At 49.9% G+C, this 26,647-nt stretch overlaps 3 protein-coding genes across 8 annotated transcripts in view; 1 reads left to right on the top strand and 2 right to left on the bottom strand.

Annotated features, from left to right (window-relative positions):
• LOC138164970 (enoyl-CoA hydratase domain-containing protein 2, mitochondrial-like) overlaps positions 1-17,967 on the top strand; it is an 18,843-nt gene extending 876 nt beyond the window's left edge. For 2 of the 3 annotated variants that reach the window (XM_069092980.1, XM_069092983.1), the window contains exons 2-10: positions 6,871-6,938; positions 9,969-10,056; positions 11,147-11,233; positions 12,333-12,425; positions 14,143-14,199; positions 14,444-14,631; positions 15,521-15,571; positions 16,964-17,011; positions 17,783-17,967. In XM_069092980.1, coding sequence (XP_068949081.1) covers positions 6,871-6,938; positions 9,969-10,056; positions 11,147-11,233; positions 12,333-12,425; positions 14,143-14,199; positions 14,444-14,631; positions 15,521-15,571; positions 16,964-17,011; positions 17,783-17,860 — 758 coding nt within the window. In that variant the 3' untranslated portion in view covers positions 17,861-17,967. The remainder of the gene's footprint in view (positions 1-6,870; positions 6,939-9,968; positions 10,057-11,146; positions 11,234-12,332; positions 12,426-14,142; positions 14,200-14,443; positions 14,632-15,520; positions 15,572-16,963; positions 17,012-17,782) is intronic. The other variant, XM_069092981.1, reaches the window with a different exon arrangement.
• LOC138164975 (sterol carrier protein 2) overlaps positions 1-26,647 on the bottom strand; it is a 465,527-nt gene that overhangs the window by 107,178 nt on the left and 331,702 nt on the right. The window lies entirely within an intron of this gene.
• LOC138164969 (protein zyg-11 homolog A-like) overlaps positions 23,270-26,647 on the bottom strand; it is a 29,697-nt gene continuing 26,319 nt past the window's right edge. For 2 of the 3 annotated variants that reach the window (XM_069092977.1, XM_069092978.1), the window contains exons 11-14: positions 26,442-26,639; positions 26,288-26,349; positions 25,895-25,992; positions 23,564-24,358 (exon numbers count right to left, since the gene is read on the bottom strand). In XM_069092977.1, coding sequence (XP_068949078.1) covers positions 24,177-24,358; positions 25,895-25,992; positions 26,288-26,349; positions 26,442-26,639 — 540 coding nt within the window. In that variant the 3' untranslated portion in view covers positions 23,564-24,176. Of the gene's footprint in view, positions 24,359-25,894; positions 25,993-26,287; positions 26,350-26,441; positions 26,640-26,647 lie in introns of all 3 variants that reach the window. The other variant, XM_069092979.1, reaches the window with a different exon arrangement.

The following is a 26,647-nucleotide window of genomic DNA, read 5'->3' on the forward strand; positions in this document are numbered from 1 at the left end:
CTCGTTGTCCCCTCCTAAGGACCTGTGCAAAGCCCCTTCCCAGGTCTGACGTCTCACGTTTCCAGATCCCTTCCAGCTCTGACATTCTCTGTCTTAAGGACCCTTTCCAGTTCTTACATTCCTTGTTTTAACCTTCCCAGCTCAGATACTTTGTATCCTAAGGCCCTTCTCCGCCCTCTCTGGCCTGATGTGTCTCCTCCAGCTCCTACCTCCTGATTCTAAGTACTGCCCAAGATGGTGTCCTCTCTGGACCCAAATCTCCTCCCTCAGTGCCATTCCAGCTGGCCTGGGCACCCCTGGCATCTCAGTCCCAAGCCCCCTCTTTGGGCAGGACTAGAACCCCAGGCTTGAAGAATCTCTGAGTCATAAGTTTGCCCGGCTCTGGGGGAAGAGTGATGGACTGAGAAAGGCAGGGGTAGCCCTTCCAGAGGGCTGGAGGGTCAGGGAAAGCTGGGGTGTGCCAGGGCTTCAGAGGCCCGGCCTCCCAACCCTGCTTGCCATGGGTGCTCCTTTTAACTGATTGACCGGAGCAGCTGCATTAGGCTTCACCTTGCCTTTGGGGACTGAGCCCCCAAAACTCTTATTTTAGGGGTAGGGCAATCCCCACCTCCCAAAGCAGCTTATCTGGAGGCTGACCACACTGGCAGTGTGTGTCAGATTTTGTGTCTCCCCCATTACCTGGCACCATGCCCTGCCTCCCAGAGGCCAAGGGTTAGGCTATGGGAGGAAAGAGTTCTGAGAGATTGTGAGAGAACCTGGATTCCTCTCTGAGCCTCCTGTATAAAGGGAACTGAATTACTCCAAATACTGCAATAAAATTAGAATGCCAGCATGCCTGCCTCAGGGTGGAAAGAAAGGGAAACTGAGTTGGTGGAACCCTGTGTAAAAGTCAGCTGTTGTTTTCCTTCCCTTTGGGTTTATTTATTATGTGAGTGTCTTATCTTCCTCTGAGCCTGGGAGAGGCCTGAGGGTAGGGACCCAGTCTTCCCAAACCTAACCCTAACCCTAATTCCCCACCCCCTCATCACAATGCCAGGTACCCAGTGAGCTCAGGAGTGAATGAATGACTGAATTGGAAAGGCCTAGCTGGAAAGGGAGTTGAAAAGGGTGGGGGTAATTAAGGTAAGCTTGAGTTGGAAGTCCAGAAGGTCCCCAGGAGGGGAATGAAGACCAGCTACCACCACTCTTTGGAGGCTTCAAGGGGGCCTCACTGATGTTGGGGAGGTGGGGAGGCAAAGCCTTGTAGGAGGGGGAGAGAGATTCTCTGGTGATCTGTTATGAGCCAGGTGCTGATGGAAAAGGCCAGGCTGAGCCAGCAGTAGAGAAGGCATGATTGCAGAGTCCAAAAAGTCCAGAACAGAGCCAGAGGTGAGAAAGAATGTAGGGGGGATGTTGTTCCACCATTCAGCTGTGTCCTGCCCTTTGAGACACTGCTTTGTGACACGCCAGGCCTTTCTAACCTCCATTCTTGCCTGAAGTCTGTCCAAACTCATGTGCATTGTTTCCATCTCATCCTCTCCCATCCCTCTTCTTTTTGGGAATAGTTTCTTCTGGACTCTGCTGCAGGTTACCTTTCTAATTCCCAGCCTTCTGTTAAAAAAAAAAAAAAAAAGGAAAAAGACCTTGCAGGGAGATGGCAGGTGGGTGACACTTGGCATCAAGAAGGCTTGTGTCTGGTCCTGAGCTGTTTAACTCTTTAATCAATAATAATGTGTGTGTTTATGGATTACTTCAAGATGCTTTACATATGTGAACTCATTTGATCCTTACGATAACCCTGTGAGGTAGGAGGTATTATACTCCCCATCTTACAGATGGGGAAACCGAGGCACAGAGAGGTTAACTGACTTGCCCAGGGTCACGTAAGCATCTGAGATCCAGATTCAAACTCAGGTCTTCCTCATCCTTAAGCCCAGAACACTCTCCTCTGCATTACCACCTGCCTCTTTAAAGTTTACCAGGCATCTTGTGTTCTTCTGTACCGTGCTAGGGAGAGACTGATTCTGGCTGGCCATGAAGAGAGGCAGAGAACTGGGCTTAAGAGTCTGTAAGCCCTGAGTTGGGGTGCCTAGTACACAAAGACCCAGGCCTGGAGTCAGGAAGACTCATCTTCCTGAGTTCAAATCCGGCCTCAGACACTTCCTAGCTGGGTGACCCTGGGTAAGTCATTTCACCCCGTGTGCCTCAGTTTCCTCATCTGTAAAGTGAGCTGGAGAAGGAAATGGCAAACCCACTGCAGTGTCTTTGCCAAGAAAACCCCAAATGGGGTCATGGAAAGTTGGAAACAGCTAAACAACAAAAGATTTGCAAAACACCTTTAAATATATAATCTCATCTGAGCCGCACAACAGCTGTGTGAGGTAAGTACAGTCATCATTATTATCCCCATTTTACAGATGGGGAAACTGAGGCTGAGAGGTTAAGAGACTTGCCCCGGGTCACCCAGCTAGTCTGTGTCTAAGGGGAGGTTGGGAGGCAGGTCTTCCGATTCCAGGTTCAGCACTTAGACAAGGTCCTATCAACCAGTCCACACTTCTTAAGCCCCTGCTAGGTGCTGGTTCCCGTGCTGAGCTCTGAGGACATAAAGGGAGGCACAAACAGCCCCTTTTCTTGAGGAGCTCCCAGTCTAATGGGGGAGACACACTTGGGCATCATCCAGAGGGAAGGCTCCAGGACCCAGGAGGGGGGAAGACTTTGCAGGATGTAAGCTCTTAACCAGGGCTCCAAAGGAGCCAGGGAGCCAGGCAGCTGGGCTGGGGAAAGAGAATTCCGGGTATAGGGGCCTGCTGGGAAAAGTGTCCAGACCTGGGAGAGGGACTGCCTTTAGTGAGGAGAGTGCTGTCACTAGGTGGGAGAGGGAGGTGTAAGGAGGGGAGGGGCAAGTGAGGGGTTAGGAATACCGGTTTTTCTCTCTGATCCTGGAGATGATAAGGAGCCCTTGGAGTTTATAAACTCGGGCAGGGGTGGTAAACCTTCGACCTTGAAGCCACGCATGGTGAGAACCACACTTGAGGACCTAGAGGGCCGTATGTGGCCTTGAGGCAGCAGGTTCCCCACTCTGGACTAGGAGGTGACATGGTCAGAGCTGGGCTTTAGGCAGATCACTTTGACTGGTGAGCAGAGGCTGGGCTGGGCTGAGGTCCACTAATCCAGCCTCTGGGCTATTGCCACCCTACATTTTCAGAGAACTCAGGCTTCCCTGAGCTCCTTTCTGGTATTGCCTAATACAGCTACAGCTTTGAGTTGAGCCCCTGGGAGAATGAGGAACAAGACGTGGCCTGCTAGCCTTCTCTGTCTCAGTAGCTCAGCAATGGAAGGGCACAGAGAGGAGGCCCCTGAGGGTGCCACCCTATACCTCATCATTCTTTGGCAACCTCTACAGACAGAGCACCAGGTCTGGAGTCAGGAAGCCTTGTAGCTAGCTGAGTTAGAAGCCACCCTGGATGAAGCCCCCCTCCCCACCTCATGTTCTCCCTGTGGCCAACACTCTTCTTCTCTCGCCTCACTCATGGGGCTGGGTGCTCTCCTTGGCAGGGCCTCCAAGTTACTCAGTTCATTCCAATTAAGTGCTTATTAGCTCTGCTTCTCTCACGGTTAAACTGGGGGGTCGGGTGGGGGGGGTGTTATAAAGAAGAAAATCCACCAGTCTTTGCCCTCAAGGAGCTTACCCTCTTCTTCCTTACATGTGTTGCCCAGAATTGAGCACAGTGCTGCAGATGAGGTCTGACAGGGTGCTGGCCTAGATGCTGGGGTCCAAGGAAAGGGCCTCAGGAGGCTACATGTGGCCCTCTAGGTCCTCAAGTTCAGTCCTTTGACTGAATCCAAACTCCACAGAACAAGTTGCCTTAATAAAAGAATTTGTTCTGTAAAACTTGGACTCAGTCAAAGGGCTGCACCCAAGGACATAGAAGGCCACATGTGGCCTCGAGGCCGCAGGTTTCCCACTCTTCTGAGACCTTCCAGTTCAATCCAGCAAAAATTGATTAGGAAGGAAACTATAGGATTCTAGGCGTAAGGCTGAAAGAGGTAACCCCTTCAGGCCCCTATAGGCCCCTCCTGAGACTGACGAGGCCCCCACCAGGACCAGGCCAGCCCTCAAAGAGTCCAAGGGAGGTTCCCAGAGCCTGTACCTCAAGGACTCAAGGAGAGGTCAAGGGGGCTCCCAGAGCCCATACCTCATCATTCCTCCCTCAAACAAATGGGACCCAAATTCCTTTGGGGGTAAAGGGCAAAGGTCTCAGCTTCTGAAAGTGCTTCCTGCTGGCAAGGGGCATAGAGCTGTCCCTGCCTCTCTGGGTTCCATTCAAGGGGTCAGACTCTAGAAGAGGTCAAGGGGGCTCCCAGAGCCTATACCTCATCAGGCTGACAAGACAGTCACACAGCTAATAGATGTCAGCACTGGGATTTGAACCCAAGACTCCTGATTACAATATCCACATCACTACACCTTCCCAACCCTCCACCCCCAAACTTCTTCCAGCTTTAAATCTGATGATCCTGGAATTCTTTTAATTGTACCCAGGAGGCACTTAATGGATGTTGATTGATTGATTAAGCAGCTATCATTGTGGTTGCCCAGGGTCTAGTGACCCTTTTCCAGGAGGGCCTGAGGGGTGGTCCAGAGAGGTTGGACAGTAAGGGAAGTTAGCTGGGCTGGAGAGGAGGGTGCCTTATAAGGAGAAGTTGAGGCTTGATAGGTGGGGTTGGGCCAAACTATGGAGATTGAGCCTCTGGGCTTCTGGAGACCAGGACTTTTATCTTGTTGACTTTGAATGGGAGAGGGGGTGGGGGCATTGAGAACTTTTACCCAGCTCTGGACTGGATGCTGTCAGTCTATAAGAAGTCCATAAACCTTTATTAAGCACCTACTGTGTATCAGGCACTGTGCTGAGGGCTGGGGAGAACAAAAGAGGCAGAAGACAGCTGCCCTCAAGGTGCTTACAGTCTCATGGGGGAGAATCCCAATGAGCTATATTGAATAAATAGCAAACAGTTAGGAGTGTAAGCCAGCTGTAAGAGGGGTTGGCAGTGACTTCCTATGGAAAGTGAGGTTTTAGTTGGGACTTAAGTAAATGGGGAAAGTCAAGAGGCACAGGGGAAGGAGAGCATGGCGTGGGGAAGGGAGGGGCAAGAGACTGACAGAGAAAATGCCCCAAGCTAAGAGGTAGAGGGAACTCTGGAGATCTTATGAAGAAGACTGTACTGAAATTAATATTTTAATAGCATTTACAGTAGAGAAAGATGCAAAGTATTATACTTGGGTGCAAAAAACAGACCATAAGCACAAGATAGGGAAGGTATAACTCAATACCAGTTTGTCTGGAAATGAACTGGTGGTCTTAGTGGACTGCAAGTTCAACTATGAGTCAGATGCAGCAGCAAGAAAGGTAAGGTGATTTCAGGTTGTATTCCGAGGAATATGTGACCTGATGGTCCTGGGGCAGCCAGGTGGTACAGTGGGTAAAGAGTCAGGAAGACCTGTGTTCAAATCAGGCCTCAGAAACTTAATAGCTGTGTGATCCTAGGCAAGTCACTTCACCCTCTTTGCCTCAGTTTCTTCGACTGTAAAATGATCTGGAAAACCACTCCAGTACCTTTGCCAAGAAAACTCCAAAAGGGATTACAGAGAACTGGACATGACTACAACAACATGGTGGTCCCACTGTACCCTGCCTTGGTGTTACGGGACTGTTCGATTTTCTTTTATTCCTCTTGCAACTTTTGACTAACATTAACCTCACCAGACCAAACCTTTACATCCTGTGGGATGTAAAAATTGACTTAAGAATCTTCAGTATTCCTTTGATAAGAAAACTTAAGAGAGAATCTTAACTGTTCCTGACTCCTTGGGAGATGTAAATCCTCCTCCTCCATCAACCTAATTGGGAATGCTCTAATCCTTTCATCTGTAACCTGGTTTAGTTTACCCATTGTCTGAACAAACTTTCTTCCATAGGGGACCTGTGAGATTATTGCTCTGTTTAATGAAATTGTTTCAGCTTTTATAACATTGAAGGAAGCACAGGATTATGGCTTGAGTTTCTCTTTAACTTTAATGGCCTAAGAGGAACGGTCAGGATTACAATATATGGAAATGAATTTTGTCTCTGACTTTGGTTTTCCTCTAAGAAACCTTGTTAGAGCCTAATGATTGTTCAGATTTTCTCTTAGGCCTAAACCTATGCTTAAGCATAATAATAAAACCTGGGGTTTTGTCTCCATTTCTGAATTGTGGTAAGTAAACATTTGGTAGCAGTTCCCTACCACATGAACCTAGACAGTAGCTAACTCATGTTGCTAGTTTGAGTCTTCATGGGTGAGCTCACTATTTGCTCCCTTCAGGGTTCTAAAGGTGTGGGGTTTCTAACACTGCTGACCTTGAGCCCCCACTGGTGTCCGCTCTGTTACTGATCAGCCAGTTGGTTTCCATAAGCTTTTAGGAAAGGAAGAATGTTTGGTACAAAACACTCCCCTCAAACCAAAAATGCACTCTTTCCTTGTACAGACAAGATCCCTGGGGAGGTAGGGCTTAAGGGTGGCTACCAACTCCTCACTCTCAGAGTTTCTTTCTCTCCTTTGCTGGATGTTCATCCACAAACTATGATCCTCTTCCTGTATTAGCTATATGTCCCTGGGCAAATCACTTAAACTCTTTGGTACTCCAGTCAAGAAAATCAAATTAAAGAATAGTTGTGCCTGATCCTTAATCTATACCTGTGAAATTACAGGTTTAGACTAAACAAAATCTAAATAAACAGTAATCTTCAGCAAACACAAATATTCAAATACTGAAATAAGACTTTAAAAGAAGATTCTGTATGAAGTTTTTACTGTTTACAAAATACTTGATAGTTGCTGTCTTCTCTCTAGGTATCGTTGAGATCTTGATGAATAGACCTCAGGCCCGAAATGCTCTGGGCAAAGTCTTTGTCAGTGAGGTGAGTGAACCTGGCCCTATAACATCCATTAGGAGGTATGACCTTGCTTCACAAAAGGGCAAGAAATGAACTCCATAGGCTGGTGTCAGAGGGGGAGAACCAAAGGACATATAGAACCCAGAAGGGTTCCCTGTCTCCATCTTGGGCCAAGCATCCCTTTGGCTCCGGAGAGGACTTGAAAGGCTGTCAGTTGGAAAAGGGATTATTAGTCTTTGGAGGCTTGGCCCCCAAGGGCAAAACTGGGCACAAAGGGTGAAAGTTAGGAAAAAGCAGATTGAAGCTTAAGGTTGGGAAAAGCTTTCTAAAAATTCTAGAATCCCAGAATTAGAGAGAGCATCCATCTAGTCCAGCTCATACCTAAAAGGAATCCCCATTATTGAAGAGGGTCATCATAAAATGATGAGGTATAGGGTTAGGTGTGCTCGAGACCCCAAAATACCAACACACCCGGTCCTGCCAAATGAATTTGCCTCAAGTCTTCTCTCAGACAAAGAAAAGCAAAGTTTATTAAAAGTTTGCCATATTGGGTAGACTCTTAAGGAGCCTCAGTATCTGTAAGGCTTGTTTTGGACACAGAGCAAGTCTGTGCTAGAAAATTCTATGGTGCTTTCACTCACATGGAGGCAAGATGGGGTCTTATATACAGAAAGGTTGTGGGAGGAATCTAGGGGTGGTCTAGAGGAGGAGTTTGGGGAGGGTCTTCAGGAGGAGTTAATGAGGTCAGTAAATGAGTGATTAAGGGTGGGAAGTTGCTGGAAAAAGGAGGGCTAAAGATTTGGGCAGAGCCACAATGAAAGGCCTATGGCCTCAGGCAAATGCCTCATCAAATGGGAAGATTCAGAGTTCAAGGGGATTGCTAGAACCTGTACCCCATCATTATAACAGATCTGAAAAGTGGTCACCCAATCTCTGCTCAAAGACATCCAAGGAAGGGAAACAAAAGAAGGAATTCTGTTTCCACAGGATTAAAAACCTCTCCCAGCTTTGAGTGATAGCAGAATGTTAGTCAGAGGTTCTAATGGGAGGGCAGAACCAGGCTTCTGATCAGGTAAAAGGTCAGACGCTGGTACAGGAACTGTTTGAGGGAAAATGAAGTGGGAGGTTCAGGAGGTTATATCTAGCCAGCCCATGTAGAGCAAGGTGGGTATTCGAATTGGGAATAGCATAAAAAGGCTAGCTTTGTCCAAGCAAGCGTCTTCTCTGTTCTGGAGGTAGCCATTCACTATGTAGAATAAATGTCAAATAAATGTAATGAGACCTTTCCTGACTTCACAACAGTGTTTTTTGTTTAGAGTGAGCACGTTTCTCACACTATCCCAAAGGGGAATGGCTGCTCCTTCGTGGAAGATGGTGGGTTCCCCCTTTCTGGAGGTCTTCAGGCAGGGCCTGTATAACCACTTGGAGATCTTGCCTAGGGAATCTTCAGCCAGGTCTAGCGTGTACTTGGTACTACAAGTACCAAGTACTAGTACACTCTAGTACACCACCTCTAGAGGTCCCTGCCAGCTCTGAAGTTCTGGGATTTTGTGATTGGAAAGGTTTGGGAGAGCTCCTAATGCATTCAATGTGATTCAGTTTGGCAAGCAATTATTAAGCTCCTACTGTATGCAAAGGACTGTCCCAGGCCCTGGGGAAACAAAGATGAAATGAGTAAGTCCCTGCCCTCAAGGGGCTTACATTCTATTAGGAAGATAAACAAGTACATAGATGTGGGCAAGAGAATTTAAGAAGGGAAAACAGTACCCACAGGGATATCAGGGAGGGTCTCTTGTCGCGGGCACTGACCGATCCTTGAAAAGAGGAGGGACTATGGTCCAGTCATGGGGAAGAGGGGAGGGGACACCACTCCAACAAAAGTAGAAGGAACGCCAAGTTCTGGAAGCAGCCAAGAGGCCAGTTTGTCTGGAACACCTCTTGTGTGAGGAAGGACAAAACCTCCCGGGCTGGCCCCTCCAACCACAATAGTGTGTTCTCTGGCATTCTGCTCTCAGACCCTCCCTGTGTGCTGAAGGTGACACTGACTTCTCCCAGTTCAGAAAAGCTCTGCCAGCCTCCACCAAGCTAGAAAGGACCTGGTGCAGACCAGACACAGACAGTCCATTATCGCAGACCCTGCTGGACTTGGGGCAGAGACATGGGGGCAGGTTCTTGTACCGTCCCAGCTGCCTTCCCCTCAACAAGCCCCTCACTGCACAGTCAATACGCCAGCCCATCAGAAGTGTCTTCCTTAGGCTGTCTGACATGCCTGGAACTCTCCTTCCTCACCCCTCCCTCCTGGGACTTTCCCAGAGCCACCTCCTTCAAGAGGCCTTCCCTGATTCCTCCTGACATGGGCCAGATCATTCATCTCCCTGGACCTGAGATTCCCCATTCTGTAAAAGGAAGGGGTTCAGTGTCTGAGGCCCTTCCCGCTCTCATTCTCTGCCCTCTCCCCAGTCACTAGGGCACCTCCTCAGATTACTTTGTCCCATTTTTTCCACTCTCTTTTTTACCTTCCATAGAATGTAAATCCATCCATGGAAAAGATTACTTTGCCTGTTTGTCTCTGTGAACTTCGTACCAGCACATGCCAGGCAAAAAGCAAGGGATTAATAGATACTTGTGGAATTGAGGGTGAATAGAATATTCCAGATGAAGCTGATTAGGGGAGAAGACAGCATCATCTCCCTGGCTCTGAACCCCAGCCCCAGTGACCATCAGAGTTCTAGTCAATGGGCATTTATGTATGAATCACTTACTAGGGGCCAGGCTCTGTGCTAAGCTCTGGGCTGTTACAAAAGAAGGCAAAAACAGTCCCTGACCTCTAGGCCCTTACGGTTAAGTGGAAGAAACAATCCAAACATAACTGTGCAAACCAGATTACTGTATACTGTGCAAACAAGCGACAGTGCAAAGGAGAAGTTTTTCAGACTCATTCTTCCCTCTCCCCCTCCCTCCTAACCATCCTTGGCTCTTCCTTTCCCTGGACCCAACAGGGGCTCCTGGGGCCCTTTGCACCTGCTAGTTACTCGGATTCTTTCTCTCTTTCAGTTGTCAGATGCCCTGGATGAGCTTCGCCTCGACAGGAGCATCCGAGTGGTCGTGTTTAAGAGTTGTGTAAAGGGGGTATTCTGTGCTGGTGAGTGGTATCCGGGTCCCCATGCCCTTGGCCTCTGGGCTGCCTGTTCTCTCTGCATCCTTCCTGATTGAGGGGCCTGGCACCAAATGTGACACTCTCCCCAAGATTCTCACCAGAGCAGAAGGCAGTGAGATTCAATCCAATCCAATGCAGCAAACATTTGTTAAGCACCTACTGTGTGCTGAGCACTGGTGAAACAAGGACATCCCTGCCCTTGGGCCCTTTTGTTCTCTTAGGAAGATACTGCGTGTATCCCTCAGGTGCAGTAGTGCGGGGTGTCTCTTCAGGCAGTTTGGGGCCCCTCCTGACCTGTGAGAGCTGACTTTCACCCTACTTGAGAGATCACCATCAGTTTCATCACCACCACCCCCAGGCAGAGCCCTTGAGCCTCCAGGAGCTCCCTCTGTTCATTGTTGTCTGGGTCAAGGCACCCTACCCTCCTGTTCTGTTCACACACCCCCAGGCTGCTTGCAAGGAGCACAGAGGCTGGCATGGCTGTGAGCCTGAATGCCAGGGCTGGTTTCAGAGGCTACACTGAGCGTCAAGACTCCAGCAGGGGCCAGCTGGGACTTGCTGCCTCCCTGTTCTGGAGCATGATGAAAGGGACTAGGAATGGCATCTGCTCCCTGGCTTTCCTGCCCAGTGTTTGCTGGATGCAGTTGTTGCATTAAGGAGCCCCAGGGTCATAGGAGCTGAGAGGGACCTCAGAGGCTAGCTCATTCAGGCCCCCTCATTTTACAGGGAGATCACACAGTAGTAAGAAGAGGAGGTGGAATTTGAACTCAGGTCCTCCAACACCAAATCGGCTGTCCTTTCCACTGTGCCTCACTGACTCCTGTAGGAGGGGGAAGCAGATGGGGGGCCAGAGAACTGGGCATCAAGGATTCCCACAGTCTTAGAATTCCTGGCCCTCACGGAGGCCCCTCCTCCAGCGCAGACCAATAGGCCCCTTTGCCACTTTCCTGATCCTGGTGTGGTCCAAGTGCTACCAAACCCCGGGGTGCTCCCCTGCCAGGCTCCCACCCCTCTAGGTGCCCAGAGGCCCATCCTGACACCCACTCCCCCTCTTTGTGCTCCTGGCCCCTCCCAGGTGCTGATCTGAAAGAAAGGGAGCAGATGAGCGAGGCCCAGGTGGCAGCCTTTGTGCACAGGGCTCGGAATCTGATGAGCCAGATTGGTAAGAGCCCCAGGGGGAGGGGGGCAGGAGCAGGGCCCGGAGGCCCAGCCTGGCCCACCATCCCATCTGCTCCTCACACAAGCGGAGAGTCAGAAGGGGCCTCCAGGGTCTCTGGGCCAACCCACACCCAGGAGCATCCCTGAGATCACATGCCAAGTAGCCTCCCGGCCTCTGCTGCTTCCTGAGGCAGCCTCTCCACTCTGGGATAGCTCACTGCCCCTTCCCACACTGTCCTGGGGCCACTGAGAACTGAAGACAACTCTCGAGTCCATCCTCCTCCCCCATCATCTCGGGGCTAATCGTTGCCAGGCCCCTCACTTGACCCTCGGGTGCCATGGCCCACTCTTTGTGGCCTCAGTGGCCAAGGCTGTCACTGATTCTCCAGATGTAGAGAGCTCTTGAGAGGGCAGCCCATTGGCAGGCTTTGCTCTCTCACCTCCTACAGAGTCAGGGAGGGAGCAGCCTCCTCTATCTGCATCTCTCCTTGGGCTCAGCTGACAGAATAATTCTGATAATGATTACAGCTAGAATTTTGTGGTGCTTCAGGATTTGCAAATCCCTTCACCATTGCTATCTCTTGTTACCCTCACGACTCTGGGAGATAAGTGCTATTATTAGCCCCATTTCACAGATGAGGAAACTGAGGCTGACCAAGGTGGAGTGACTTGGTTTTATTCTTTGCTACAAGGGATGGCTATCTGAATAGAGGAGGGGAGGGACATTTTCCGAAATGAAGGTGAAGTAAAAAACAAATAAAACTTCACGCCTTTGGGATATAAAATTATATTTAAAATGAGTTGGGGATGTGTGGGTAGCTGGGAATGGGAATAGGGGAAGGTAGCTCTCAGGGTATTTACTGGATAACAAGGAAAAATGTTTCCTTAGACCACTAATTGATCTCGTTTCTACTCAGCTGAATCTACCTGTTTTAGAGTCAGGGAAACTGAGGCTCAGGGAGGCTTAGCAGCATTCCCAAGTGCCATCCTGAGGCCAGCTGTGCTGCACTCAGTCCTGGAATCCTTGGGCTGAGTCCTTCTGCCTCCTTGCCTAGGCTGTGGGTTCTGGGCTGCATCCTTGCATGCTCTCCTTGTCCCCACAGCCACATTCCCTGCGCCCACCATTGCAGCCATCGATGGATTTGCTCTGGGTGGAGGCCTTGAGCTGGCCTTGGCCTGTGATCTCCGTGTGGCAGGTATGTTGTCAGCACAGAACAGGGTGGATGGGGGAGATATTCCCAGAAAGCTAGAATCTTGTGTACCCTGAGTAACAAGCTTGGAAGAAAGGAGAGCTTTGTGTGGGCTGGAACACTCAGGGCAGGTTTTCTGGGAGAGGGGGTTCCAGGAGCCCTAGATCTACAGTTGAAAGGGCCTTCAGAGGCCAGCTAGACCCACCTCATTTTACCAAAGGGGAAACTCAGACCCAGGGATACAAGGGGCTTGCAGGTAGTAAGTATCAAAGACAGGGTTTGGCTCCAGACCATGTTCTCTTCCTCCCCATTGTATAGATGAGTTAACTGAGAACCAGACATCAAAGGTCACTTGGGTAGGGTCATATACCCATTGAATGCAAGAGCTGAGATTTGACCAGGTTCTTTGCACAATGACACGAGACTACAAGTGGGGGTGAGAGGAAAGCAGGTGGGGGAGGGAACAGCCTGAAGAAAGGGGCTGAGGTTGGAATAAGCAGGGTCTGAGAAGGATATCAGCCGGGCCAGAGCAGAGAGAGAAGTCATGGTAGAGATCATGGAGTCATGAAGAAATAGTTATTAAACACTTCCTCCTATGTGTAAGGTGCTGTCCTTGGTGCTAGTGGGGGGGGGTGAAAGAGGTCAGGCTTCGGAGAGGTATTGCAAGGAATGGATGGATGGATGAATGGGTGAATAAATTAATGAATAAACAAATGAATAGGGGCGGCTAGGTGGCACAGTGAATAGAGCACCGGTCCTGGAGTCAGGAGGACCTGAGTTCAAATCCGGCCTCAAGACACTTAACACTTACCAGCCCTGTGACCTTGGGCAAGTCACTTATGCCCAATTGCCCGGCCTTCCCCCCTCAAAAAAAGAAGCCCAAAAAAGACATTTTGATACTCATAGTTCAATACAATTGGCTTCCTATGTCATCCCACATCTTTTATGTGTTTAAAAACGTTATTCTGAGAAGGGACCCTCAGTATCCTCAGAATGACTCTCCCCCAGGCCCAGGACACCAAAGAGATGAAGAGCCCCGGTTCTTCAAGGGTTCTTATGAAAGAATACGGTCATAGAGTCCTAGGTTGAGAGCAGGAAGGGCCATCAGAGGCCAGCTCATCCAAACTCTTCATTTTATAGATGGAGAAAACTGAGGCCTGGGCAAGTAGGCATACACTAAGAGGAAGTAACTAAGTCTGGGTTTGAACTCCAAATAGTTCGTTTCATAGTGTCAGTTCAAGCATTGTCCGTGGAGTCGGGAGGCCTGGATTCAGATTGCGTCTCTTCTTTTTAGTTGGGTGACCCTGAACAGGTCTCAGTTTCCTAATCTGTAAAATGGAGATAACCATTCCTGCATACTCTGCATGACAGGGTCCCCAAGACAAGCACTCCATGAACTGAAAAGCATTGCAGAAAAGTGTATTATTATCATTGCAGAGGCCCTTGAATACCGGACTGAAAAGTTTGGTGTTTGTGTTGACAGATGTTGGGTTTGGGGAAGATTGGCCTTGGGAGTGGGGGAGTGGGATGGCTGGAAAAGAGGATGAATGCCAGACGGAAGGAAGGAGAGATGAGTCGGTGTCTGGCGTGGGGGGGTAGCCATATTCTGCAACCTGCCTCCACTGTCCCACAGGATACAGGGGAGCCTGGGTCTTTGGTGAATAAAGGGGGAGGAGGCCGGGAGGATGGGACAGGACTTTCACAATGTCTCCTGTTTAAATAGCTTCTTCTGCCATCATGGGACTGATAGAAACCAGCCGAGGACTGCTTCCAGGGGCAGGTACTTGCGGCCCCAAGCCTCCCTGACTCCACATCCTCCCTCTGTTTTGGCCATTCCCCCACCCTGAATCGGGCAGTCTTTGTGTAGGTGTTTGGCACCTGCTTCTGTCAGTGGAAGTGTGGGAAGCCTGTCATTATCCCCATCACCCTTCCAACTGACTTTAGGCCTTGCCCCCTGACTGTGGTCAATACCCATGAAGGCCCTCTGCCTCCCTGCCTGGGTCCACATTCCTATCTTCTTTCAGGGGGGACCCAGCGCTTGCCTCGGTGTGTGGGCGTGAGCCTGGCTAAGGAGCTCATCTTTACTGGGCGCCGGATCAATGGGGAAGAAGCGAAGGGGATTGGACTGGTGAACCATGCAGTGCCCCAGAATCAGGAGGGCACCGCTGCCTACCACAGGGCCCTGGAGCTCGCCAGGGAGATAGTGCCACAGGTGATGGAGCTGGGGGTCGGGCACCTACCACTTTCCCCATACACAAGCATGCTGGGGTTCCTGTCTTCTCCCTTTGGCCGTGGGCACCATGAAAAGGATTAACTCTGGTCAACAATTTTCTTCCAGCATCAAGCATTCTGGGCACTCAGTCAGGAGTGAGAGGGAAGAGAGCCATTCAGAGTCCAAAGGGCCTAGAAAGTGCGGTGCAGACAGTAAAACCTCATAGTCCTTCATTTGCTGGAAGGCTTGTAATTGGTGACTCCCAACTTATCCAAGTAGTATCTAAGCAGTCATGTCTGCTGTACCAGATTAGAGGGACTAGAACCTGGCCAAGAGCCACTGGGAAGTGGGGAGAGAGCCTGAGGGTCCAAGTGGTGTGGGGATGGGGGGAAGTCAGCATCTAGCTGGGAGGGGGCATGGGCAAGATGACTGGGGGAGAAGAGCCTCACAGCCAGCACACCCCAGAGGGATCTGGGCAGAGGGAAGATTGCCCAGTGATGACAGCTGCCCTCTGTGGGGTTTGGGTTACGGGAGAGGGGGAGGGAGGAGCAACTTCCCCCAAGCCCCCGGCTGCTCTTCCTCTTCATCCGGCTTAGGAGAGCATAAGCTCTTTGAAGGCAGGAACTTTTTCATGTTGTCTTTGTGACTAGCACATAGTAGGTGTCTGTTGAATTAATTTCTTTTGGTCTGTTTGCTCATCTGTAAAATGAAGGTGTTAGCTCTCTCAGGTCCTTTCCAGCTTTGACGTTCTACATTGGTACCTGAGAGAAGGACTGGCAGAAATGTTCCTGAGTTTGAGTAGATCATAGCTTTCTGGGTCAGGGAGCTGGCCTGGCTTATCCCGATCCAGCCTACCTAATGACTCAAACCTGTCTCTTTTCCCATATAGGCACCCTTCGCAGTGAGAATGGGAAAAGTGGCCATTGACAAAGGAATGGAGGTGAGAAGCAGGGACAGTGGCAATGATTAAGGTGGGACCCAGGGGCTGCCAGCACAGGCTTCTGAGATGGATAGGAGTGAAAAAGCCCTGGCTCTGCCATCAGAGGACCCAGGTTCAGGTACTAGCTCCCTTACGACCTGTGTGGCCTTGGGCAAGTCAGTTTCCTGGGCCTCAGATTTTCTCTGAGGTTGAACTAGATCGATGCTATGACTCCTTCTCAGAATAATGTTTGTAAATGCATAAAATTCTTAGGACTGCAAAGGAAACATTTTATTGAAGCAGTCATCCAAATTAAAAAATCAAACCAGTTCATGGTCTCCCAAGTTAAGAGCTCCAGAACTAGAGGGCTGCCATCCTCTGCTCCCAGCTGCCCTTGGTCTGCATCTTGGGGAATGGGGGAAGGTTTATAAGGCTGGTACTGCATGAAAGCCCCCAGAATAAGCAGGGATGGGCTAGGGTTGGAGAAAATGGGTTGCCCAGTAGCCCTTTGGTGAGGAGGAGGAGGCTGGGGTCCATGACACTGGAAAGATTGTGGGTACTTGAACCCTGGGACTGAAGAAGGTTGAGGAATAACTCAGATGTCTCAGTCTGGAAGCAGAGGCTGTGCCAAGGCTCCTCCGGGATTCAACCAAGAGCCTGTTACTGGTCTGAAGCTTGGGTATTGACACAGGATCCATGGTGTACCTGTAGGAGCATTAGCTGGCCTCCAGGCCCACATCTGTGCCAGGTCCTGCCTTGTGTGCCCACAGCCTAGGGCTGTTTCCCTTACCTAAAAGATGAGATCCCAGCCCAGGCACTGAACTGGTAGCATGTGGGCTGCCCTCAAAGCCAACCTAGCCCTCCTTGAGGGCCTAGAAGGGCACCCAGAGACCCTCTGAAACTTCAAGGAGTAGAGAGTTGTCAGGCTCTAACACTAACCCTCCTGAACAAGGCCACAGCGATCAGAGCTGGGCTTAAAAGTCCCTCCCTCTGATACAGACTCAAAGATCCTGGCTCTGCCCCCTTTATCCTCAGCAAATTAGGGTGTTGGAACACAGCAGGGTTTTTTCACCTTTTCTGGGCCCCGGGATCCCTTGGCAGTCAGTCTAGTGAAACCTAAGGACCCCTTCTCAATTGTGTTTTTAAAAGCATCAAATAAAATACATAGGATTACAAAGGAAACCACTGCTATTGAAATCGTTAGCTATATATTTTTTTTAAAAGCTCATTGGACCTCAGGTCAAAGACCCATGACCCAGAGATCTCTGAAGTCTCTCTGTGACACTCCATGTTCTAAAGGAGTCCAGACAGAAAGTTCAGCCTGGCTGAGCTAGAGATGCCTCTGTCCCCCCTCCCCCACCAACCTCTAAGAGCGTCATCTGGATCCTGGTCCTCCCTCTTCCCTCCCCACAGGTGGACATCACATCTGGAATGGCCATTGAAGGCATGTGTTATGCCCAGGTAGGCTGTGACCACGTGACTGGCTGAGTCTGGGGCTGGGACACCTGGGGCCCCATCTTCCTCTTTCCCTCACTACATAACAGCCACCTCCCTTCCCTGGGCCTTGATCTCCTCCTCCTTCCATGGAGGACTTGCCTTATTCACATGAAGTCTAGGGCATGGGGATAATTGCATGCAGCTTTAGACTCGCCATCCTCCCATGCAGTGGGCTGCCCAGGGAAGGAGGGAGCTCCCAGATGGATCCCCTGGCAGCTGCCTTACTGTGGGGGTTCCTTTTCGGCTCTCACTCGAAGTAGGCAGCCAGTGAGGCCCTTCCTTACTCAAAGTCAGGGACTCTATGAGTTGTGATTTGAAGAGATGAGAAGCAAAGGGCATCTCTCCCATCAGCCCAGGACTTTGAGGAGGACTGAATGAGTTGGCACTGGGCTCGTCAATCCATCAACAAGATGTATTAAGGGCTCACTATGTCAGGACCCCGGTGAGACCTCAAAAGGGCCTGGGGTAAGAGATGCTAGTTTGGTCTTCACAGCTAAGACTTCTTATTGCCCATGAAATTGATATCCCTGGGTGGCTGAAAGGCCATGAGGAGACAGAGGGTGTGTGTCTTGTGTCTTTATGTCCATCTGTTTAATCCCTTGGGGTTAAGGGGTCATTGACCAGAGGATGTCTTTCCCCACAATCCCATAGACATGGCTGCAGGGATCCAACCACATACTCTCTTCCCGCCAGGGGCTGGTGGGAAGAATTATGATCTTGCATTATTTTTTGCAGAACATCCCAACGAGGGACAGGCTGGAGGGTATGGCGGCCTTCCGGGAGAAGCGGCCACCCCGCTTTGTTGGCGAGTGACTCTGTTGTTTGCAGCCTCGGCCCCCGAAGGCAGGAGCACTTAGGAAAGCCAGCTCTTAGGAGTACATCCTTTATTCTTCCATAAAGTCCCTTCCCTTGGCCAATAACTGCTGTGGTTATGTTCCCTCTGCATCGTCACCTTACTGCTCTGGCTGTGGGGCCCCTTGGCCTTCTCCCATGGCAGACACACAGGGCACATCCATCAGGATCCCTCATGCACCACACTCCTCAGTCTGCATGTCTTACGGGTGTGGAAAGGCCTCACGAGGCAGGAGAGATGGTCTCGTTCCCTCTCTCCATGAAGCAGGGGATTCAGTCTAACAACTGAGCTAACGATAATAACTGGCATTTATGTGGCACTTTTAAAATAGGAGCTTATGCTTCTCACAACACTCCTGGGAGATGCTGTTGTTATCCCCACTTTACAGATGAAGACACTGAGGCACAGAGAGATTAAGGGCCTTCCCAGAGTCACACAGCCAGCAAGTGTCTGAAGTAGGATTCAGACCCTGTGACCCACAACCTAGCTGCCTTCTCCTTACAGACAGACACATACAAGCCTGGGGACTGAGGCAAAGCTCCTGGCCTGGGCTCTCCCCTCCTGTACTGGGGGCAGCTTTCTCAGCTTTCCTGGCCATGACCTACAAAAGCCACCCCCATGCTCTTGACCATGGATATGGCCTGGCAGGAAGATGGTCTTCATGGTGCTTCCACTCCTATCCCTTAGCAGGCATGGTTGCCTGACACCCCTGGGGACCAAGTCTGGCTGCCCCAGAAAGTAAGAAAACTGGGCCTTAGGAGAGTGACCTCATGGGCAGTGCCCACCTTGTGGATGGTGCCTGGAGTCCAGGGGGTCCTCGGAGACCAACTAATACAACCCTGATTCTTGAAGCCCCAAGGGGGTGAGCAAGGGAATGGCAGAGGCAGCATCAGGCGTCCCTTCCTGCTCTCCCAGGTCTCACTGGGGCCCCATGAATACCTGTGAGGCAGATGCCACAGGGATTATTGACATCGCCCCCACTGGGACCACTGTCGTACTGCTGGGGGGCCTGCTTGCCTTTTCTCTCCCCAGACCATCCTCCTCCCTCAGCCATCACCATGATCTTCGTGCCATTCCTGTGGTTTCCCACTCTGCCCCCCGTGCCTTCCAACAGGCTGGGATCCTGCTGTTCCTCAGACAGTGCCTGGCTTCTGCCTGTGCCTTCGCCGTCCCCCATGTCTAGAGCTCTCTGCCTCCTTGTCTCCAAGTTCTGGCTTCCTTCCCTTCCCAGCTAAAGCCCTTCTCAGTCCTCAGATTCTGTGCCTGTCCTCTGAGATCATCCCCAGTTGATCTGGTCCAAAGCTTGTTTGTACCGAGGTGTTTGCATCTTGTTCTCCTTCCCCAAGAGAGTCTGGAGCTGCTGGAGGGCAGGGACCAGGCTTTTTGCCTTTCTTTGAATCTCCAGGGCTTAGCACAGTGCCTGACATATAGTAAGCACGTCACACATGCTCATAGACTCGACTGACTGACAGTCAGAGCCTCTGGAGAAATGAGGGTAAGACAGCAAAGATGGGAAGGGACCAAAGGACTGTAAATGCCAGGCGAGATTTTATGTTTGATCCTGGTGGCACCTGGAAGCTACTGAGATTTACTGAGGTGGGGAGGACCTCTGCTTTAGGAAATGTGCTTTGACAGCCGAGCAGAGGATGGACAGAAGGGCCTAGAGACAGACCAGGTGAAAAGGAACGAGGGCCTGAATTCCTGAGATTTGTGGGTCATTCCTGGGGCATCTGGCAGCAGAGTCAAATCTCTGGTCCTCTTGTCCCTCCCCTTCCTCCAGGCCCTCTCTGCAGCCTGGGCTGGCCCTGTCTTATTGGATGCTCTTTCAAGCTTTTGCAATCCTGCTCTCCTCCCTACCCCACCTCTCCTTATCGGTCTTTTGGCTGGTTCTTCATCTAGGCCATACCCAGAATGGGGGTATCTCTAGGCCATCTTTTCCTTCCCACCCAAACTATATCCTTCATCTTACCTCTCCCTGTCCACTCTATGCACACAATTCTAAGATGTATTTATCTAAGCCTGACCTCTTCTGATTTCCAGTCTCTCCAACTGCCTATTATATCTCAAAACTGATGGTCCAGTTTGGGAAACTGGAAATACTAAAATCAACATGTCCAAAATAATAATAGCCAACATATATGTAAAAGGTGTGCTTTGTGTGTACATTAAACGCTTTAGAAATACTATCTCATTAGAACTTCAAAACAACCCTGAGAAGTGGGTACTGTTATTATCCTTATTTTACAGCTGAGGAAACTAAGGCAGATAAAGGTTAAGTGACTTGACCAAGGTCACCCAGCTAGGAAGTATCTGAGGCCAAAATTTTAACTCAGACCCTTCCTGACTCCAGGCCCAGTGCTCTATATCTGATGAGGTACAGGCTTTGGGAACTCCCTTGAACTCTCTGAATCTTCCCATTTGATGAGGCATTTGCCTGCTGAGGCCATAAGCCTTTCATTATGGCCTTGCCAGGCCCAAATCTCTTACTCTTACTAGCCAGCCCTCCATTGTTCAGCTATTCCCCATCCTCGATCCTCCCAAAGTATCTATACCCAAATAATGTTACCCTTAAACTATCCTAGCCTTCCTTTGTCATCCCTGGGGAGCCTCCAGCTGTTTCCCACCCTTAATCCCTCATTACTGGAGTCTGACCTCACTTGACTTCTCCTGAAGACCTTCCCCAAACTCCTTCTCTAGACCACCCCGAGATTCCTCCCACAAACAGTTTCTGTATATGAGACCCACTTAGAATCCATGATGGGCCCAAGAATTATCTAGCATAGACTCACTCTGTGTCAGACTATTCTGGCACACTTGTCTAGCACAAGTGTCACAGATTCCGAAGCTCCCTAAGAGTCTACCCATTATGGCAAACCTATAATAAACTTTGCTTTACTTTGGCTGAGAAGACTTGAGTGGAATTCATTCGGCAGGCCCCGGCATGTTGGTATTTTGGGGTCTTGTGCACCCCTAACCTCTACATTTTATAGTTCCCTGACCTCATCATATCCACTGCACACGGAGCTGCCTAAAGCCGAACTCATTCTTCCCCTCCAAAAAAACCCGCTTCCTGCTTCAGAACTGAATTACTGGTGAGGGTGCTGTCATCCTCCCAATCTGTCACCTTGATGCCTTACTTGCATTTACACTAACACATCCAATCTGTTGCCAATGACAGGATTGCCAATGACAGACATTTATCTCTTGTATACACACCCCTTTCTCTGCATAGGAAAGACCTCAAGCCTGGCCTACTGCAGTTACTGCTGGAGATGGGGGTCTGCCTGCCTCACGTCTCTCCCCACCCCAATCCATCCAAACCTTCCTAAACCCCCTAGTCACCTCCAAGCTTGGGCCCCTTACTGTCTTTAGAATCAAATAGGAAACTGGCTTGTAAAGCCCTCCATAACCTGGTGTCCCCAGACGGGGTTACATGGGCCTTCTCATTCTGTGATGTCCTCTGGGCTTCCCTCCTCCCTTGTGCCTCCTGGCTCCCCTTCAGCAGGCCTTCCCCACTTTCCCAGGCCCTCTCCTCCCGATCCCTCTAGTCCTTTCTCTTAGAGGTCCCCTCCCATTTATACTGGATATCTTTTTAAAAATTATTTGATTTTTATATTGCTATGATTGCCCTCAGTCTCTCTCCCCTCTTTTCCTCCTAGAGAACCATCCCATATAATAGTATTTTTTAAGGGAAAAAATAAACATACCAGACCAATACATGAAAATACAAGCTCTGGCCTCACACACTTACTAGCTGTGTAACCTTGGGCAAGTCACTTAATCACCGCCTCCAAAACCAAATCTGTACAGCCACCACCCTTCTGCAGAGGGGGTGGGAGAGGGGCGTCTGCTCATTTCTGCCATAATTTTCCAAAGTCTGCTTTTGATTGTCATTTGTTCTTTCCATGTTAGTTCTCATCATTGTGGACAGCCTTTTTGGTTCTGCTAACTTGGCCGCCTCAGTTCATGTAGATCTGTCCACACTTCTCCATTTCCATCTCATTCAACATTTCTTAAAGCCCAGTAAAATTGGCAACCAGGTGACTTCAAATCCAGCCTCACCCTGAGCAAGTCACTCTAAACCTGCCTGTTTCCCTAAATGGAAATTAACTTTCTCTCCCTCACTGGGTTGCTGTGATGATCAGATAGGCTCTTTGCAAACCACAACACTTTGCACACAGTAGGCATTTAATAAACGTCCCCTTCCTGTTCCATTCGTGTTGGTTTAGCTGTTTGTTTCCTAATCAATGGGCACCTACCTGTTTCCAATTCTTTGCTATCACAAAAGATACCGCTCTGTTTGGGGGCCTTTCTTATCCATGGCCTCCTTGAGATATAAGCCTAGTGATGGAACCTTTGGGTCAAAGGATCCGCACAGTTTAGTCACTTTTATTTGTATAAACCCAAACTGCTTGCACACATTTATAGCACCATCAGCAACGTCCCTCCAACACGGACTACCCCCATCTCCTGTCGTATTTGCTATTTTGGGGGGTGTTCGGAGTTGGTTTGATGTGCATTTCTCTTGTGAGTGATCTGAAGTGAGAGAGAACAAGACAACAGTTTTTGAGAGTCAGGAGACATTTGGCTGGAGTGTGGAATGGATGAGAAGGGGATATGAAATCAGTGTGGAGAGATGGGCTGGGGCCAGCCTGGAAAATACTAAATGACGAATGAAATGGAGCCCCAATGACCTGCTTAGACCTATGCTCTGGGAACCTCCATTTAGGGGCCCTATATTAGAGAGGAAGAGAGGAGCCTAAGAAGAAGGCCAGGGCTTGGCCCAAGGGGCTGGGAGCATAAAAGGGACTGGACAAAGGCAGAGGGGAAGAGGTGGAGTCAAAACCATCTGGCCAATAACTGGGCGAAAGGGGGCAGGATGACCTCCAAGCTGGACAGGTGGTAGTGGGGAGACAGACAGATGGTTCACAGAATAATCAAGCCTGAAGGGGCCTCCGAGGACCAAGATGAAGACTATTAGACCTCAGTTTACACAAGGAGAAGACTGGGGGCTGTGGGACAGGGAACAGGGAGGCTCTTTCAGCCCTCCTGTCACTAAAAGCCATGTCATGTCACTGGGCAGTAAACATGAGAAGGAAATGTCAGATCTGGTGTGAGTCCAAGGGCATGGAGGTGAGGTCCAGCTCTGCCACTCACAGCCTTAGAAAATGTGAGATGAAGGCCCCTCTTTTTCAGCTTTCAGTCCAGCAGTACAAGAGGGCTCACAGCCGAACTAGGAGGGGTAGCCACCACCTTTCCTAACAAGTCTGATAAAAAATCCTGGCTTGGTGGCCTAAAAACCATGGAAAACTTCTGCCACCCCTCCTGCTCCAGCGTGGTGTGGGCAATGACATTAAGAATGAGGACACTTGCATTTCCATCGCACTTTAATGTTTACAATATGCTCTTCACAACCTTGTGAGGTAGGCACTGCAAGGAATGTCCTCGTTTTCTAGATGAGGAAACTGAGGCTCAGAGAGATTGGGTGATCTGGTGGGCCCCATGCTGGTGTCTAGTGCTCAGTCACCCAGACACCCACCTGAGCCCTTCATTCAGAGTGCTAGACAATGGCAACAAAGATTAAATGCTGCCAAGTCTCAAAAAAGAAAAAAACAAGTCCTGCTGACTTTGGTGGCCCTTCCATATTTTTCAAAACTGAGACATTTCATTTTTTAAAAAAAAAACATTTTATTAAAAAATGAAAGCCAGACAAAAGTTCTAGTTCTAAAGTGACACATTTATCCGGTGACTTTCCCAAGGTCCTTCACTCCAGGACCAGTCCCAGAGCGACCTGGGAGCCAGGCCCTTCAGGTAAAATGTGCGGTCCCCCAGCATCCCTGCCCAACCACTCCGTGCCACCTGGGACCTCCCCCACCCTCTGACAACCAAGCAAACAAACCGAAGCTGGGAAACAATTCTCAGTCTCCACACAACTTGAAAACACACAGCCTTTAACAGGCACTTGCCATTGTGGCCTTGCAAAGAGTAAACAACATTTAAAAGATTATTTTGGCTCCAGCTCAGGGGTTCCTCAGCAGAGAAAGCCCATGGCTCTCTTTCCCCAAACAGCCACAGAGTCAGAACCACATTCTCTGCCCCTGGAATCATGTGACAGTGATTCCGGGCTATGCCTGAGCAACGATAAGCCACCCCTTTGTAAACCCAGACAATCCGTGATTTGGACACCTGGCAAACTCAAAGGCAGCATCTTTTAGACATTCAATCGAAGGCAGGCAGGTGAGAAGGCAGAGGGTGAGAGCTCCTCAGGAAGCTTCCTTACGTCTGAAGAGGCAGTTTATGCCCGGGGGACTTCTTGTAGCTCATAAAATGCATGTGAAAGTCTACAAGGATGGATGCTGCGATCTGCTGCACATGGGGCTCGGCCTGGGGGTGGTCACGGATATCCTGCAGGAGCTGCAGCCCACCCTCCTCCACCAGCATCCGGCAGTACTTGGTAGCTAGAACAGCCAACACAGAATGGACAGTCAGGGAAGGAGGTCCCGCAGCGGGCTCCCAGGCTGCCTCACTCGCTCAGTGCCCAAGGATGTAGTTGGTGCTTATTTCCTTACTCAGACTCATCGACTCAGCTCCCTACCGTCCTTTTTTGTTTTTTTCTATTCCTGCTACAGCCCTTGTCGTTGGCCCCAGCCCATCTCTCTACCCTCTCAGGCCCTTCTCTAGGTTCCCCCTCCATTCCTTTGCTCCTCCCCTCCTTACCTGCACCTCAGCGTGTCTTTCTGCACAAAGCCTTCCCTGACACCCCCAAACCCCTGGTATTTGAACTACTTTGTATGAACTTTCTATTTATGCTAGCCCGTCCAGCCTGCCATCAGAATGTAAACTCTATTCACGAAAGGATGGCTTCTTTCTTTGAACATGTATCCCCAGCAACTAGTACCAGGCCCGTTACATAGAAAGCACTTAAATGCATTTTGCTTTCATCTTTTAGAAATTGGAAGTCGAGCCCTCATCACCTACTCTAACTCCAGTTATCCAGCTCATCCCACACAGGGCTGCTAAACTAGTATTCCTACAGTGCAGGTCTGACCACATTATACCCCTCTGCTCATGCACCCTGCTGGTTCAGTCCAACTACCACCTCTTTGGCCTGGCACCCAGTGACTCCACAAGCTGGTGTCTCCCGTTTCCAAACTTCCTGCATACCATCAATAACTTCAGGCAAGAAGACGTTCCGCTGGCCTGGCCTGCTACTTTGTTCCCAATACTTGCTTGTCCCCGTTCTCCCATCTCCCATGCCTGTGTCTTTGCACAGACTCTCTACAGTAAAGCCCTCCCTGAGCTCAGACACCTTGCCATTCCCCCACCCCCATCTATTAGAAACTTCTTCCTTGGGGCGGCTTGGTGGCACAGTGAATAGAGCACCAGCCCTGGAGTCAGGAGGACGTGAGTTCAAATCCAGTCACAGACACTTAACACAAAAACTAGCCATGTGACCTTGAGCAAGTCACTTAACCCCAATTGCCCTCCCCCCCAACAAAAAAAAAGAAATTTCTTCCTCTTCAAATTTTTAAGCACAAAGTTAAGTAGGCAAAAATGTTGTATCCTGACAGTCACCCCCCGCAGAATGCAAGATGTAGTAGACAGGGTCTGTTAGTTTTGGCCTGGTTCTCTTATTTGCTAAGCTGAACTGAAGATAGAAAACTTTTTTTTTTTTGCTTTTTGGAGGGCAACTGGGGTTAAGTGACTTGCCCAAGGTCACACGGCTAGAAAGTGTGTCAAGTGTCTGAGGCCGGATTTGAACTCAGGTCCTGCTGACTCCAGGGCCAGTCCTCTATTCACTGTGCCATCTAGCCCACCCCTGACAGAAAACTTTTTAAAAAGATTCTACTATGTAGCCCATTAGATCACAAGAGCCAGAGACCAGGGAAGATAAGAGGCAAACCTCTGCTCCCCTCCTCCAGAGTTTAAAGGGGTGTCAGGGCTAAAAGCATTATCCTAGGCATGTGGTTTATGTAGCTCACTGGAATACATACGATTCTTGCTGCAGACATGGTGCATGGCCCATAGTGCCCAGAGCTGAACCTCAAAAATTGCGAAGTTGCTAAGTAACGGAAAAAAGGATTTGAAGGACCTGTGGGTTCCAAAGAAAGGCATTTAGAAAGTAGGCCATTATCTGATGACTTAACCATCATTTACATGCCTGTAGCATCTGACTCTGACAAAGTATTTTATGTACATGAACTTGATGGCTTATGCCTAGCATCACAGCAGAGATGGAGAAGTCAAAACGGTGCAAAGCCATGGCGCCAAAGACAAGCCTTGGTTCCAAAGTCCTGGGCTCGTGACAAGCATACAATGGGGACACCATAGAAAAAAGAGGCTAATGTTCTGAGGGATAAATTCAGGCTCCCCCCCCCCCCCCGCACCTGTAAGTCACCAGGGCCACCATCTTACAGCTCGGACTGGGCCACTTCAACACTGTCATGTACTGCAAGAGACAAAAACGAGTCTATCGGCCATGTGCGGCTTTGTGGGGCGCGGGTGCCCAGGCCCTCCACGTCACACGTGGGGCTTGCTTACCAGGTCATCTAAAAGAGCACTCCTCTGAATGCTGCGCAGGGTCCATGCCTGCTCCCCCAGACAGGTGAGATGGGAAATGATTCCAGCTGCAAAGTAGCTCACTTCCATCTCCACACTATGAAGTAAGCGGCTCACGTGGGCCATCAAGCTGCTCACCATCAGCTCAGAGGATAATTCTTTGACTTCAGCCACGTTGTTCTGCAGAC

Source organism: Petaurus breviceps, unplaced genomic scaffold (genome assembly GCF_028583685.1).
Source record: "Petaurus breviceps papuanus isolate PSGF00001 unplaced genomic scaffold, PetGlider_PUasm1.0 207, whole genome shotgun sequence".
NCBI classification, from domain to species: domain Eukaryota; kingdom Metazoa; phylum Chordata; class Mammalia; order Diprotodontia; family Petauridae; genus Petaurus; species Petaurus breviceps.